This window comes from Dipodomys ordii, unplaced genomic scaffold (assembly GCF_000151885.1).
Source record: "Dipodomys ordii isolate 6190 unplaced genomic scaffold, Dord_2.0 Scaffold114, whole genome shotgun sequence".
NCBI classification, from domain to species: domain Eukaryota; kingdom Metazoa; phylum Chordata; class Mammalia; order Rodentia; family Heteromyidae; genus Dipodomys; species Dipodomys ordii.
In genome coordinates, this window is record NW_012267330.1 from 2,806,316 (window position 1) to 2,823,274 (window position 16,959).

Genomic DNA, 16,959 nt, shown 5'->3' on the forward strand with positions numbered 1-16,959 from the left:
CTATGATTTAAATAAGGTCAAGATTAATACATTTGTCCATCTACACTATTGTCAAGTTTTTACCGTTTTTTGTGTTTTTTTGCCAGTCCTGGGGCTTGAAAGGGCCTGGCACTGTCCCTGACCTCCTTTTGTTCAAGGCTAGCACTCTACCACTTGCACAGCACCACTTCTGGCCTTTTCTGTTTATGTGGTAGTGAGGAATCGAACCCAGGGCTTCATGCATGCTGGGCAAGCACTCTACCACTAAGCCACATTCCCAGCCCCTTAATGTGTTTTTTAAGTATGTAAACCACCTTGGGTATAGAGCTGACAATGGTTTATTTCAATCTTCAGTAGTACTATATTCAGTTAAACAGTTGCTATTTTAAAACTTCCATCACATCCATAGAGTTGTTATCTCAGGTTTTACCCTCTGCAATATTTAGCCACACTCACAGAAAAATAACTCTGACAAGTATTTTATTGGTCAATTCTTCACAAGTTACAGGTAAGCTCTACTTATTATTTCTATTGGTCTCCTTGCTTTACTTGGAAATAAAAAGGGCCTTTGTGACAAAGACTCCTTTGATCTGAGGATTGCAGTTCAAAGCCACCCCAGACAGAAAAATCCCTCAGACTCCATGTTAGTGAAATGAGTCCCTACCTATAGCTTAGTCTACTCCTTCTCTACTCCATAGCTTAGCATGCCCCCTTCCTAGGCAACACCAGGCAATACCAGGCAACACCATGTAGTAAAGGCAATAAATAATCAAGTTCCAACCCCCTTTACCTTGGGATGGCACTTCTCTGGGGCAGCTACCACCATATAAGGCAACAAGAGCCCTTTAGAGAGACCTTCAGCTCTGGACAATTGCAGGACCATTATCTACTATTTGGACAGCAGCCATAAATCCTAATCCATCATGACAAAGCCCCTGGCCCACATGTCCCCACCAGGGTCTCCACCTCCTAGCCCCTTCTAGCCCCTCCTAACTCCCCTAGGTTATATAGGTCACCCCAGACAATAGCCAGTGCTTCTTTTCAATCCTCCCTTGTGAGGAGTCTTGCTGGCCCCCTCTCCTGGCAATAAACCTTTCTTTGTTCTCTGTACCTGGATGTCTGCGTGGTTCTCTGGCAAAGTCTAAGTAATCTAATTGAGCTAACATGCCATCTCCCAATTAACCAGCAAAGATCTAGACTGGAACCTGGTTCAAGAGATTCTTGTCTCTAACCAGCCAAATGCTGAAAGTGGTGTTGTGGCTCAAAGCGGTGGAGTACTAGCCTTGATCAAGCAGAAATACTCAGAGACAATGCCCAGGCCTCGAGTTCAAACACCATGACTGACAGGAGATGCCAACTGGGACAAGCCATCCCAGCAACAGGCAGACCCCCAGGACAAAGCCAGTTCTGACAAGCAATTATGGAGAGGAGTAAGAGGGGATTGTGTCACATCCTAAATAGAGCCACTCTGTGCTCACCCTTTTAAGATTAACCAGAGCTGGGAGATCAAGAGAAATAGTTAATAAGCTTGTCTATACTTATCTACCTTCTACCTGGACAGGAACTTACATTCTTGCCTTTGTTACATGCTATCTGCGTTTATAGTAAGTCTTAGACTCAGGACAGTTAGCCTTGGCAGCTTCCTGGGTCTCCCATACATACTCTATAATCCAGACGTCAACCAAGGCCTCCTGTTGGCCTCTTAACCACTCCAATCCAGCCCTAGTCGCTGACTAAGGTTATTCTCAACCAGTCCACTATGCTCTCCCCTACCCAGCTGCCAAAAACCTAGTACAGTTACATGGGAATTCCTCTTTCCCTATAATATAGGCCACAACTGGATTTGTGCTCCAAACAAAACCTTCCTGGCTTGTGCCCAAGGTGTGTTTTCCTGTGTCATTCATATGAACTGGTCCTGCCACCTTGTCAGTCTTTTGCCCAATCTCACCTTTTCAAAGCCCTCACTCAAGACACTACTGGAACAAGTCAAGGCCATCCTATTATGACAGGCCACTGGAGGCTTCACTTACACTGCCCTGCCTTGCACAGACCTGGATCCTAAAGACCCTCAGCCCTTCTGACTCAACACCCCCATGCCAGCAGGAAGTGACCGGAAAAGACCATGATGCCTGTTGGCTATGGTACCTTTAAATATTTCTGCTACCTCCTCCTCAGGCTCCTGTGATCCTAAGATAAAGCTGGAATGGGGAGTCAGGTACCATGCTGTCTCCAAGACTGAGAAGGAATGTCAGGTCTTTGATAGATCCTTCTGAGGATCAATCGCTCCCTGGCTTATGCCTCTCTTGGGTCCACTAGCAGCAATTTTTTTGCCTTTTACTAATTGTGCCTTGCCTTTTTTGATACCTAAAAAAGATTCTCATGGAAAGGCTGAGGACCTTTACCAATCAAACTGTCAACCAAATGTTTCCCAGACGGTACCCAGTCAAGCAACAATTTAAGGACCCCTATTGACTACTTCACCCCTTCTTAGCGGGAAGTAGCACCAGAAGAAACAATAACCACCCATGCTGCTCCTAAACTGGTACCCGCACCTATCAAACAACAAAGGGGGAATGTTAGTGTGTCCTCCCCCAGTTTGGTTTGACTATCTCCATCTTAGGTCCTCTGACCTTTACCTGAAATCAGGTGAGCAGGCCAGGCCTGGCCATAATTGTTAGCCCCCATCCTATTCCCAAAACGACAGGTATCTCTAGTCTCCAGCTACATCAGGTCTGACCACAGTTGCTACCCTGCCTTGGCTGTGGGCTACCTCTGCTGTCCAGCAGAGCACTCCCCTGCCCTGAGAGGAATCCTCCCGCCTCTAGCCCCTGGACCATGAAAGATACCTCCTTCTTCGGGACAGGCTGCTACTCTCTATCCCCAGCCCTAGCTGACATTAAAAACTCCATTCTCCGAGCATGACTGTGTCTCCATGTTGTTGTTGTTTTTTGGGGGTGTGTGGCGCTTTCATTTTCCCCTTGGGAGAATAGGCAGAACACAGCCCCCCATCCTTCCTCCCAGAAATCAGTTTGTCACTGATTTTACTTTACATATTGCCTGCTAGGTTTTTTTAAGCAAGTTCCATAGAACCTACTAAATTCTATGTATCTACTACAGGGGAGCCTCAGGACATTTCAGGATTCATCTCTGGTTGTACTTCCCATGAAATAACTCTTTCAGAGAAGAAATATTAGGCTACTCTGTTTTATGTAACTTTTATTAGGTGGACAACACAGTGCAGAATACAATGTTTCACCTTTTGTAAACAGACATTAATAGCCTTGACTTTGAGCCTCCCCCCACCCTTTATATGAGCCAGAATGACCACAATACAGTCTGGCCAAGTGAACTACAGGGAATCATGAATGCAGTTTAGTAGTAATACACACCAATATGCAGAGATTTCAAAACTTTTTTTAAAAGGATCATTTTCTAACACTATCATTTGATCTCATCTTCACGACTTTATGGAATAAAATAAAAAATGTTAATTTTTGTTGTTCTCCATCTGCTGTCAGCATTCATAACAAGTGATACAGCAAAAAGAACATGTGGACTTTTCTTTAAAAGGTTTTAGTCATGAAAAAGAATTTAACTTATAGAGTACCACTTTACTAAAGACCATTAAGTTGCAATTATGATACTTTTCAAGAAGCCAACTTGTCAAAGAAGAGCTGATGGTTTCATTTTTTTTGTGTTGTGGTATTTATTTTCCTTTTCCTTTTTGTAGAGATCACTTGTAACACTGAAAATCCTACAAGGAAGTTTTTCTTCTGTAGGGCAGGGAAAGAAGCACTTCAAGATACTTATAACTTTCAGGAACTAGAACAACTACTGATCACAAACTGCATGCTTAAGTGACAGTACTTTTTTTTTTAACAGTCAAAGGGGAACCAAAAACACAATACATTTAATTTAAAGCAGGCAGGAAGACCAATCACAAATTATCTATTATATTCCATGAATAACACAATAACATCTTTATACATCTTTGAGAGGTTTCTCCATACTTGTGAAAAATAGGGCTGAAGTGCCAATGATTGCCTAAAGAGCCATTTCATCCCTAAGGCTCAGATAAAAACCTCAGTTAGTGGTAATTGCACATTTCAATTCCCATCTCCTTTTAAGAGGCTTATTCTGGACAATTACTGAGATCAAGACCTTTAAAACTTCAATTTCTGCAGTCACTGCAAGACAACATTGAACTTGTATTGAACTTGGAAAGTGGTCATGACTCATTCCACACTAAAACACTGAAAATTATCATTATTTACAATGGAAAGCTATTCATTTGCAGAAAGATTTCCTTCTCAACCAAGAGGCTCAATGTTCCCCTGCCTCCCCTCCCTTACAGAGGATCAGATTAAGAGTTGTTAACACACTTTTTCCTAAGGGGTCATGTTTTTGTTCAACAAGTATTTATAGAATGCTGGCAAGCCAGCAGTAAATAAAAACACTCGCTCCCACAGACCTATTTACTCTGGACTGACATGCACAGAATAAACTGAATGCAAACCTACACCTTCCATCTGATTCTTACAGGTAAACTAATTCCCGAAGGACTAGTCATAGGGGCCCAATGACCCCCCCCCACCTCAGCTTACACTTGTGTAAAGAGGAAATTGATATGTAACCAACATGCAAACCAGACCCACTGAACTGGAAAGTTCCTAGCTTGTTCACAGTACAAATACAAAACAGGATGACCGCCACCCCCCCCCCCCCCCCCCCGCCGCACCCGCTTTGAATTAGATTCCTATCTAGCCTCCTGAGTAGATAGGATAATAGGTAGGCTTGAGCTACCAGTGTCTCTTGCCCCTTAGGCTTGAACTGGAAGACGGTACTAATGTGTAAGCCTTGTGATCTAGAAGGGAACAGCAACCAGGGCTGGTGGCCTGGCTGTCACACACACTCCTGCCACTCCCTCCTTATTGATTCCGCTCAGTCTGACTCTAGAAAAATGACATCAACTCAACACTCGAAAGTGTGCAAACATGTTACATAAACAAACATACCGCTGCTCTAAGGTTGTAGAATTACATTCTCAAGGACAAGAGGCAGCTCCTCTGAGTGGAGCTTGATTTTCAGCCATGAGCCACTTATCTTAGATGACAAAGACCTCTGGAGAATATTTAAAGTGGTATGTACTGCCTACAGTCAGACCACTCTGAGTGCCTGTAGCTTTAAAAATGCTGCCTACAGTCTTCACCTCCACAGGAATGACCTCTGCCTGGTAAGATCCCAGGTGTTCTGGCACACCAATCTCAGACTGACCTGTGCTGGTCCCAGGTGCCACAGGTGAGCTCTGTCTGCGGCAGGTGAGCTCTGTCTGCGGCAGGTGAGCACTGTCTGCAGCAGGTGAGCTCTGCATCCTGTGGCTCACTGCAGGTACAGCAGCCCCTCACCAAGTGAACCAGCTCGCTTCAGACCTGTGCACCCTGTGAAAAGCTGTGCGTGCTTTATAAAAGCAGTTTGATTTGCCGTCAGAAACTGGAGCCTGAAGATAGTCCTCCAGGTTAGGTAGTGAATGGAAGATTTCACTTTCTAGGCCAAAATACTGCCAGACCCCACACTAGCCTTCTGGAACCCTCTCCATGGTTCATCAAAGCTCCACATGGCCACAGGGATGTTCTCCCTTCCCTCATGGGGAAAGGCACAGAGATGGCACTAGAGCCCTTCTGGTGCAAAATCACTCTGTTGTGCTCAAACTTCAACAGAGATTTGTAGCTAAAGAATTTTAAGAGGAGTATAACTTAATGTAAGCTAATAATAATAGTAAAATAACTTTAAGAGGACCATCTGCCTTTAAGAAAATGTATAGTAAGCTGAGCTCCGGTGGCTCACGCCTAAAATCCTAGCTATTAAGGAGGCTGAGATCTGAGGATCACGGTTAAAAACCAGACTGGGCAAGAAACACCATGAGACTCTTATCTCCAATAAACCACCAGAAAATCGAAGTGGCGCTGTGGCTCAAGTGGCAGAGTGCTCACCTTGAGCTGAAGAGCACAGGGACAGCGCCCAAGCCCAGCGTTCAAGCCCCATGACCGACAAAAAAAAAAAAAAGATGGGGGAAAAAGGAAGAATGGAGGTGTTATGGCAGGAAAAGGAAGAATGGAGCATCTCCAGTATTATGGCAGGACCTTCCCTGTGGGACTCTCCCCTCCAGGCCTGCCTCCTATGGCTGCCTAGTACTGGACTCTGCAGCCCTCAGATGTGCGGTTATCTATTCCTGTCTGCACAACAGTGCCTACTGTGAATTCCCATCCTCAGAATGGGAAAATGAAGCAAAGAGAGACCAAGGACTCCAACTATACACATTCTTAATTTAAGGATTGTAAGTGGTAGGGTTGAAGTTCCTGCTCTCCTAAAACATCCATTTTTACCACTTCAAAAAAACAAATTAGAAGCTGGGGACCAGTGGCTCATTCCTGTAATCCTAGTTACTTAGGGGGCTAAGATCTGAGGATCACAGTTCAAAGCCAACCAGGGCAGGAAAGTCTGTGAAACTGTATTCTCCAATTAACCACCAGAAAGCTGGAAGTGGCGCTGTGGCTCAAAATGGTAGAGTACTAGCCTTGAGTGAAAGAGTTCAGGGACATCACCCAGGCCTTGAGATTCAAGCCCCATGATTGACAAAAAAGTAAAATAAAAATGAAAAATTAGGTGGAGCTTACCGGGAAGATGGTATTTTTTAAAACCACATTCTAGAAAAATATTTCAAAGAAAAAAAAAACCACAGTAGAGAATTAGGACAGAATGGTTCAGTAAGTGACATAAAGTATAACAAAGTCAGTTATCTGGGCTAACATCATTTCTAACACACTACAATTTATTTGTAATACATGTCATGTAATAAGTGAATAATTTAAAGAACTGGTTGCATTCATATCATTAGTTTTCATCTCAGAACTGTCACAGAAGTACAAATGAAACCTGTGATTCTGTGTACCCTGAAGGGCAGACAATAGTTTCTAAACTCTTCTGTTCTTCACTAGAAAGCAGCTGCATGAAGGTTAATAATGGTTCCTAAAGACCAAGTAAACTGTGAAGGCCACTTTTGTGACCAAAGATAAAAATGCAAGGAACATAGACAATACAGTCTTTATTTATAAAATGTGAACATCTAATAGATTTCCATGTCCAGACTATAGAGTTTTTAACATATTCTGAATCAGCCTTAAATGTTTATGAAATAATGCTTATACTAGACTTGGACATCCATTTGTAATATTACTCTCGAATTCTTCATCAATGCTAGCAAGTTCTTCTCAATTACCTAAATCCTAACATTGTATACGTTAAAAAAATTTTTTTGGGGGTGCTGGTCATGGGGCTTGAATTCAGAGCCTGGGTATTGTCCTCGAGTGTTTTTGCTCAAGGAGGTTAGTGCACTAACACTTGAACTATGACTCCACTTACAGCTTTTTGGTGATTGGAGATCGGAATCTCACAGACTCATGCCTAGGCTGGCTTTGAACCACAATCCTCAGATCTCAGCCTCTTCAATAGCTAGGATTATAAGCATGAACCACCAGCACAAGGCTTAGAATGCATTTTTAAAGACTATGCTTAAATAGAAACCAAATCAACTGTTAAGCTGTTCTTGGCTCCAACCAGACAACAAATGTCATTGATGTGCCTGGTCATATTAGGCTTCTGTAAATATTCCTGTGTTGTTCATGTGTTTAAGTAAAATCCTGCTTCAAATGCTTTCGTAACACCCTGTCGATCTCTTTGGAAGTGACTGAGTTATCATCTATAAATTCAGATTTCTCCACTTGGCAATGTTTTGGGGCTTCTTTCTTGAACTGAGTATGGTATGAACTGAACATCCTTTCAACTCTGTCTCATTAAGTGTGATTTCACTCAGAGCAGTGCTGGGCTGTTGCCCTGCAGAGAAGAGGGCAACCATCAGCAGATACAAGGTATAATTAGCAGCATCTGGCAAGTAATGGTAAAGGAAATTCAGGCGTGGCAGGGCCAGAGCACCAGGCTGCTGCCAACACAGGGCCCTGCCAAGCACAAGTTGACCTCTGGGCCTGCAGTTAGCCAGAGAATTCTTTTCTTGTCAAATGTTGAGTAAAGGTACACATGAATTTACTATTAAATTATATTCTGATATGTTTATTACTATCATTATTATTTGTATATATGCCAATACTGGGAAGTGAACTTAGGGCCTACAGGCTGTCCATTAGCTTTATCACAGCTCCACGTCCAGCATTTTGCTAGGTAATTGGAAATAAGAGTCTCATGGAGTTTCCTTCCTGGGCAGTCTTCGAACCATGATTCTCAGAACTCAGCCTCTTGAATAGCTAGGATTACAGGACATGAGGCACTGGTGTCTAGTTTTGATATGTTTATTATTATTTCATAAAGCAAAACAAATCTTTTGCTTATTTCAAGTAGCTCTATGTCTTGTACTGTTGGCAGAGAAAGTTGTCTCTTCAAAGCTCTAAAAGGCCCTTTGCCATTCTTCCTAGTTCTTCCACGGCTCATCGATGAGGACACACATACATATGGCTTGCTAGTTTAATGCTGCTTCTTGTATATTGTATGTTGCTTCTTTTATAACATTTGTTGACCATTGTGTTCATGAGAGACTATTTCTACCAAATGCCACTTTCTGTACCAGCTGTGACCCCAACAGAGGTGCCTTAGCCAAGAGATTTGAAGGGATTTCCTCTTCAAAACAAAACTTTAGCAGGAAGAATTCAGAAGTCTCTGGCGAGCATTCTTCTCTTCATTATTTGCTTTAGTTTCATTGTGCAGGTTCAAATCTGTCAAAATTGAAAACACATGACATAGATGTAGTAGAAAATACTGGTACTAATCAACTTCTCTCTGTGAAAAACATTCTTGGCAGGCTCCAGAGGCTCATGCCTATAATCCTAGCTATGTTAAGAGGCTGAGATCTGGGAATCAAGTTTCAAAGCCAGCCCAACCAGTCAAATCTCAAGACAAAAAGCCAGATGTGGAGTGTCAGCCTTGAGCAAAAAAGCCAAGCAATATTGAGAAGCCTGCAGTTTAAGCCTCAATACTAGAACACAAAACAATTTGCTTTCCTGCCTGGGCTGGCTTTGAACCATGATCCTCAGATCTTAGCCTCCTGAGCAGCTAGGATTACAGGTGTGAGCCACCAGCATCCAGCAACAACTTTTTTCTCACACTTTAATACTTGGCTTCACTATGTTTTGCTTTGTATCCTAACTTTTCAAAGCACAGTGAAATCAAAGCAGTAATTAAATTGATAAATTCTCAGTCCCTTTAAAGAGAAGGTCAGAGACAACAAGGGAACCAGAGATTACAGAGGCAAAAGCCATATGACAAGACAAATATAAGCAAGAAACACAACCAGGAAGAGTGCTGGAGCAAGATGGCGAAGATTAGGCAGAGAGACTGAGAAACAAGAGGCACACCATCAGAAAAAGCACAACGTTCTTTCTCCTTGGAAGCACAAGGGTAGCATCAATTCATTCCTCCCCCCTGCCTCAGTCTTGGGTTTCCCCTAGGACAGGACAATGACGGGCTAATGGCTCAAATGATAATAATGGTCAATACCAATAAGGAAATGCAGCAAAGATGCTCTAGGAACTCTGTGGCTGGGTTTGGAGAGTTGACCCTACCTGTGAGCTCAGCAATTTGGCTCTGCTGCTCCTCTTCCTTGGTTTCTGCTGACTTGGGCATTTTGCCATCCACAATATCCATCTTGATCATACCAAGATTGGTAAGAAGTAGCATTGGATCAATCCCTTGACCATTGCTTTTAATATTCTCCAGTACCTTCAGGCACTTGTATGATTTGAGTTCACTGATATTTTCCTCCAAGAAGAGATTGTAGAGGCTCAAGTCATTGTACCCTTCAGATTTGAAATGCAGGACATCAAATGTGGGCAGGATCTCATATACTTTGAGAATATCTGTCTTCTGCCGAAAGGGAACCAACAGCGTGTAGATTACCACAGGAGCCAACAGAACATACACCATGAGGTTAATGAAGCTGAGCAGCTGGAAGATGCCGACTGCAATAAGTTTACACTGGAACTGATCAGGGATGGCGCTGTCATTTCTCAGGATTCCTGACTTGATGCTGCATACAAACTCATCTGAGAGCGAGGACAGGCTGAAGTAATAGCTCAGGTAGACACTTGCTGACAATATGATTATGAGTGTCACTAGCCGGCAGCTGATATACTTGAAGATTAAATTATTAGAGTTTTTCTTTGTCTTCAAGTATTGCTCTACAATTGGGTACTTGAAGTGACTTTCGGATATTTCCCACAAACTAAAAAGAAACAAAAATAATTTAGACCCTTCCTATGATAACCAATATTAAAGGCATGCGGATATAATAATGTCAGACTAAAAAGTTTCAAACACCTTGCCAGGAACTGGTGGCTCAGAACTGGAATCCTAGCTATTCAGGAGACTGAGATCTGGGGATTGCAATGCAAAGCCAGCCTGGGCCAGAAAGTCTACGAAACTCTGATCTCAAATTAACCAGCAAAGAATGAAGCTGTGCCTCAAGTGGTAAAGCACTAACGCTGAGCAAAAAACTCAGGGACAACACCTGTGGCCTGAGTTCAAACTGTGGGACCAGCACACACAAAAAAGTTTCAAACGCCCACTATACTTATAACTTCATCAGAGTATTGGGGAATAAAATGAGATTTTAAAAAGAGAGAGAGAACAGAACAATAATAAAACACTTTTTCTCAGTATTTTAAAGAGCAGCTAATTAAATGAGTCTTTAAAAATGCCTAGCAACCTCATGCAAAATATTAAATAAATTTACTGGTTTCTGAATAGGAACTGTTGCATTTAAAAAAAAAACTACCATTTTCTACTAAAGTATGCAGAATAAGGTAAGGAAATTTTCACCAAGTAGAATATATACATATGATTCTACAGGAACAGCTGGAGACATGCAGTGAACATGTTCAAGGCTATGGAGACCAGGCTGGCATGGTGCTGGTCCCACAATCCCCTTTACAGCTACGAGACAGTATTTTTAATCTGGAAAAAAAGAAGGATGCTGGATGCTAGTGGCTCATGCCTGTCATCCTAGCTACTCAGGAGGCTAAGATCTGAAGACCATGGTTCAAAACCAGCATGAGCAGGAAAATCTGTGAGACTCTTATCTCTAACTACTAAAAAGCTGGAAGTAGAGCTGTGCCTCAAGCGATAGAGCACTAGCCTTGATCATGAAAGCTCAGGGACAGTGCCCAGGCCCTGAGTTCAAGCCCTAGGACCAGCACCAAAAAAAAAAAAAAAGGAGGAACAAACAGATAATAAGTTAGCTAATAAGTTGCATTAAGGATATTCTCAAGAGTTAAATGGGATATTATGCTCATTTTGAAGCCAGCCTAAGCAGGAAAGTCCATGAAACTCTTATCTCCAATTAACCATCAAAAAGCCAGAAATGAAGGAGTTGCTCAAGTGGTAGAGTCCCAGCCTTGAATGGAAGAGCTAAGAGTGCCACTCAGGCCCTAAGTCCAAGTCCCAACACCGGCACTCACATATACACAAATGCACGCTCGCACCTACACAGACAAGGTAGATACCCACACTATCAATACTACTGGCAATAACATGAGCCAGAAGAAGAATGTGAAAAGGCAAGGCACTGTCTTCCTTTCTCAACCTTTCTCTAAGCTTGATGGCTCCAAAACCCTGCTTTCCCATTAAAGCAATTTATCTTTAAATAGTACCCTGACCTGTTACCCCTCTGAGGTCCATACTGCAAAGGAGGAGACAGAAATTTCATGTAGCAAAGAAAAGCATCCTAACAGAGGAACAGGTGCTAGGCACACATGCATGGGGTAAGATCTGGGGGACAGTGCACGTGTCTGACTCTCACAAACTGTCACTAGTTGGAAGATACACCTTTCTCCCACTGCCTGGAAATAGCATAAGGCCTAGATGAACAAGAGAAATGTCAGAGAACCTGTATTATAAAACTTCCTGGGGGCTGTTACCTTTGCCCTAGAGTCTCCTTAACACCAGGAACGGGGCAGGCACCATCTCTCAGGTCCAGGTCACGTGCACTCTTGGCGGCCTTAATTGCGCGGTTGTAAACTTTGTCAAGTTCTTCCATGATAAACTTCAAGTCTGAGCAAAGGTGAGGAGCAGCTGTGAAGCGCCAGAACAATGCAGGCAGGTACAGGAGGATTGCAAATAACAATAGGATGTAGGGGAAAAACTGAAAAAAATAAGACAAGTCATAGGTTAACAGACCCTCTTACACAGTAGCCTAACCCTGCTAAGCGCTTCCCATTCCTTCTCATTCTGAGACAAACCCATTTACCCATGTTCCTTGTGGAAACTGTGCTCACTACTAACTTAAAGCTAAAGTAATACTTAATGGGGTACCTTTTGGTAGTCATTCCTATGAAGTAACTGGAAACTAGATATAGGCAGACAGACAGACAGACAGATAGATAGGTAGATGGTATTTCCTTTTTGATCACGGGAGGAAAACAGCTCCTGTATTCTGTAGTACAATATCTGAACAAAATCCTAATTATGAAACAGGTGAACATCACAATGGCCTTTGATAGTTTTTTATTTATCACTTTGTGTGTGGAGGGTGTACATGCTGCGTATAGTCTCAACTGCTTGAGTCACAACTACAGCTTAGCATTTTGTTGGTTAACTAGAAATGGAGTTTCTTGGAATGTTCCGCCTGGACTAGCTTCAAACTATGATCCTCTAGATCCCTGCCTCTTGAGTAGCTAGGATTACAGGTATAAGCTATGAGCACCTGGCTACTTTCTGTTTGTTTTTTTGTTTGCTTTTTGTCGGTCGTGGGTCTTGAACTCTGGGCCTGGGTGCTGTCCCTCAGTTCTTCAGCTCAAGGTTAGTGCTCTACCTCTTGAGCCACAGCACCAGTTCCTACTTTGTGTTTTTAAGAGGCAATATGGCTTTCAAGCTTTGGTTTTGTTCCTCTCTAAAAGCTGGGAAATTGACAAAAAAAAGTGGTTAATTTTGCCTTCAGTAATCCAGTAATTACCCCCAATGAAACAGCTGAAATACACAGTTAGAATTCACAGAATGTGGAAGGGGCCACAGTACCGGATCAGACCTGGAGGACAGTCCAATATTCTCTTCCTCCTTCTCGATAGTTGGATACTATGAAGTCCAAAGAACCCAACAACTACAGGAAAAAGAACCAAAAGGAGGATACCAGCTCTAAGGACAAAGGTCAAAGGACAAAGACAGTAAGGACCATGTGGAAGCTCGTCCACTGGGTGCTTAGCAGAGCCTTAGACAAACCATCACCAGTCAGCACTGAGCTTGCTCAACTGAGAAAAAAGACCAACTTTTGAGGTGAGTACATCACCTTTGGTCCTCACAATGTCCTTGGCAAGGCTGTGTGGATGGCTCCGTTATGCCAAGGGGTAGCTTGGTGCCAGATCACAAAACCAGAGCCAGACTATGACCCTTGAACTCTGACCAAAGAGCCATGCCTTCGCTGTGGCTCTACATCATGTTCCTTCTCTGGAAACTTCTCTCTCGTTTTGTTTGGATTTCTCTTTCTCTGCAATTCCTTGCAGTGGTAACTGGACTGGGTCACAATGGCCTTAACGCATCACCTCCATGCCACACGTCTCTGGAAATGAGCCATGGAGCTCACATCAGGACTTCCCTGTGATTGCCCATGTACAGAGAAGCTACAGACCTACAGAATGTCCTTTGATCTCTTCACCCAATTTGCTCTACTGAGAGTATCTTACATGAAACAACCGAGAGTTGCCATCGGCACATTACTATGAACTAATAAACTTTTATTTGTATTTCACTGGTTCTTCCACTGTTGTCTTCTTTCTATTCCAAAACCCAATTTGGGGTACCCACTGAGGTAGGCTGCTAGAATTTTCATGGTTTATGAAAGTTTCTCAATCTTCCCTTGCTTTTCATGAAATTTATTCGTTTTGGCAGTACTAGAGTTTGAACTCAGTGTCTTACGCTTGTTAGGCTGGTGCTCTACTACTTGAGCTATACCTCCAGTCTTGTTTTTTGCTAGTGATTTTGGAGATGGAGTTTAGTGAACTTTTGTGCCCGGGCTGGCCTCAAACTGTGATCCTACAGGATTACAGGCATGAATCCCCAATGCCACAGTGAAAATAATGCCCCATGTGCTGCTTTATATACCAAATAGTGTCCAACAGACCATCCAATAACTATTTTCATAGAGTAAACAATATTCCAAGTTATCTTATAATTCTTGGGTATCTATGATTTCCATATATTGTTGCCTATTACTATTTTTTAAGATTATAATTTTTTATTGTGAAAATACCATACAGAGGGATTACAATTACATGGGCAATGTAATGAGTACATTTCTTATCAAGCATTGTTGCCTTTTCCTTTGTTTCCCCTTCCCATCCCCTCCCCATCCCCCACCTCCCGCCAAAGTTGTAAAGTTCGTTTTTTGACATAAGGTCTTATACAGCTTATTGTTGCAATGGGTCCACCTGTATCCCTATTTAAACAATTTGTGTTTTCCCTTCCCCTCTACAAAGTATATCAACATTAAATACAGTGAAAGCAGGGGTTTTACCATGGGGGAGGGACATACAAAGCAACAAAGAAACCATCTTATAAATATGTTAGAAACAATCTCAAGAAAGAAAAAAATTTGAATCCTTATCTTGGGGTTCATTTCACCTCACATCAACTTATCTGACTGTTTCTGCTTGAGATTATAATTTTTATTATTAGTGTTGTTGTTATTAAGGAGTTGTACAAAGGATTACAATTCTTAAGTCAGTTTATGAGTACAGTGCTTCTTGGTCAACATCATCCTTTCCTTTGTTCCTACTACTTTTAATGTTAAATTTTGTTTAAAAGTCAATGAAAAATAAAGGTCTTAGCTATTTTCTTTCTTATCCTTGTTGCCAGATCTCCTGATAGCATTGTGAGTCCATCTTTCTTTACTCTGTAAGAGAGAGAAGTGAGCTGGGCACGGGTGCCTATAACACTAGCTACTCAAGAAGATCACAGTTCAAAGCCAGCCCAGGAAGAAAAGTTCCCATGAGACTCTTATCTCCAATTAAACACTCAAAAACTGGAAGTGGCACTGTGGCTCAAATGGTAGAGCACTACTAGTCTTGAGCACAAAGAGGCTCAAGGACAGTTCTCAGGCCCTGAGTTCAAACCCCACGACTGATGGAAGGAAGGGGGAAAAAGAGAGAGGGGAGAGAGAGAGAGAGAGAAAGAGAAAAGGAGAGGAAGAAGAGAGAGGGAGGGGAGAGGGAGAGGAGGGGAGAGGGGAGAGGGAGAATTCTACCTTCTCACAGCTTCACTTTGGGGTTCTAGCCTGGAATAGTCTCAAAATTAAATTAATGTGCCAAGAGCTGACCGACCCATAGCAACACACAAAGCACTCACTCTGTTACTAACTGTCTGGCTATGGGATGCATAGTTCACACAGTTAGTTGGCTAGTGGAAGAAGCAATGTTCACTCAATCCTCACCCAGTTTGACAGCTGTTATTATAGAAATTGCACAACAGCTTGTACTGCTGTTCCACAACTAAAGATTCAGGTTTTTTTTTTCTTCTGGAAACCATGGGAGTGAAATTATTTCTAACTTGGGCTTGTGAAATATTTTTGTAAGTCACTTTTGTTTCAATGCTATTTGAATAACAGCATTTACCTCAAACTGTTCTCCTAAATTAAAAACAGTTCACATACCCAAGTGGTGCAATAATTAGCACCAAAGAACAATTCAACACAGTTCATTGTAATTAGGAAAATGAATGTTTAAAAGTATTACACACCAAGTATTTGCTCTTTTCCTAAAATACCCTTGTACTTTGACCACCTCTGCAGGAATGTAGCTGAAAATCCAATTTTCTGGTTTTCTTTAAGAGTTAAACTTTCTTCACCACCCCCATCAAAAACAAAGAGGCCATTTTTAGTGTGCCTTTAACAAGGTAGCAAAACCAATTCAATTGAAACAAGAATTCAAAAAAATATTATAGTCTTTAAAGAACTTGAAAAAAAAAAAGTCCTCCACTTTAAGAGGGCAGCTACCAGACCAGAAACTTCTTCCTAAGCTCTACCTACTCCATTTTAGAGCGGAGATGCTTAGTGTCTCTCAAAACTCTACCTGCCCTCTTATCTAAACATCTCAGTTAGCACTGACCTCCTCAACAAAGTGACAGTCTTCAAAGCAATGGGGAATGAAGTAGCTGTTCCAATCACAACTTCGGCCTATTGGCTTTAAGCATTCAGTTTGGGAAGATGAACCAAGAGGATCACCAGTTTAAAGCCAGCATGAGCTATACAGCAAAACCTTGTCTAAAAAACAAATGAATGTGGGCCAAAGGGAAATCTATTACATTGTTGGTGGGAATGTAAACTTGTTCAACTGCTCTGGAAAGCAGTGTACAGGTTCCTCAAAAAATTAAACACAGAACTACCTTATGATTCAGCAATTCTACTCTTGGGCATTTATCAAAGATTATAAACCAGGATACACTAAAACAACCAGCACAACCATGTTCATTGTAGCACTACTTCCATAGCCAAGGTATGGCCTCAGCCCAGATGTCCCGCAAGGGATGACGGATGGATCAAAAAAATCGGGTATACGTACACAATGGAATTTTACTCATTCTTTAGAAAGAATGACAATGCATCATTTGCAAAGAAATGGAATGACCTGTAAAAATGATAATGAAGTAAGTCAGGCCTAGAGAAACAAAGGTTGCAAATTTTTCCTATGTGGAAGCTAGAATTAGTTTATAAACAAGTAAATATGTTAGGTAGTATGCAAGGAAGAATATAAAAATTTATTAACTGAAATATAGTAGATTCAGGGAAAAACAGTAACTGTAATACCTAGGAAAGGCAAAATCATAGTTCAACAAAATAAACACCAGGAAAAGAATACTTGAAAGGGATAGGGTGGGGTCAAGGAGAGGTAGGTAGATGAAAGAAGAGAAGAAAAGGGGGAGAATGCAGTAAAA

The 16,959-nt window shown here is 42.0% G+C and overlaps 1 protein-coding gene across 1 annotated transcript in view; it reads right to left on the reverse strand.

The window, feature by feature from the left end:
- Positions 1-8,323: 8,323 nt before the first annotated feature.
- The window catches only part of Panx1 (pannexin 1), a 28,466-nt gene continuing 19,830 nt past the window's right edge, over positions 8,324-16,959 (reverse strand). The window contains exons 3-5 of the mRNA XM_013028816.1: positions 11,958-12,181; positions 9,606-10,264; positions 8,324-8,759 (exon numbers count right to left, since the gene is read on the reverse strand). Of these exons, the coding sequence (XP_012884270.1) occupies positions 8,680-8,759; positions 9,606-10,264; positions 11,958-12,181 (963 nt within the window). The 3' untranslated portion in view covers positions 8,324-8,679. The remainder of the gene's footprint in view (positions 8,760-9,605; positions 10,265-11,957; positions 12,182-16,959) is intronic.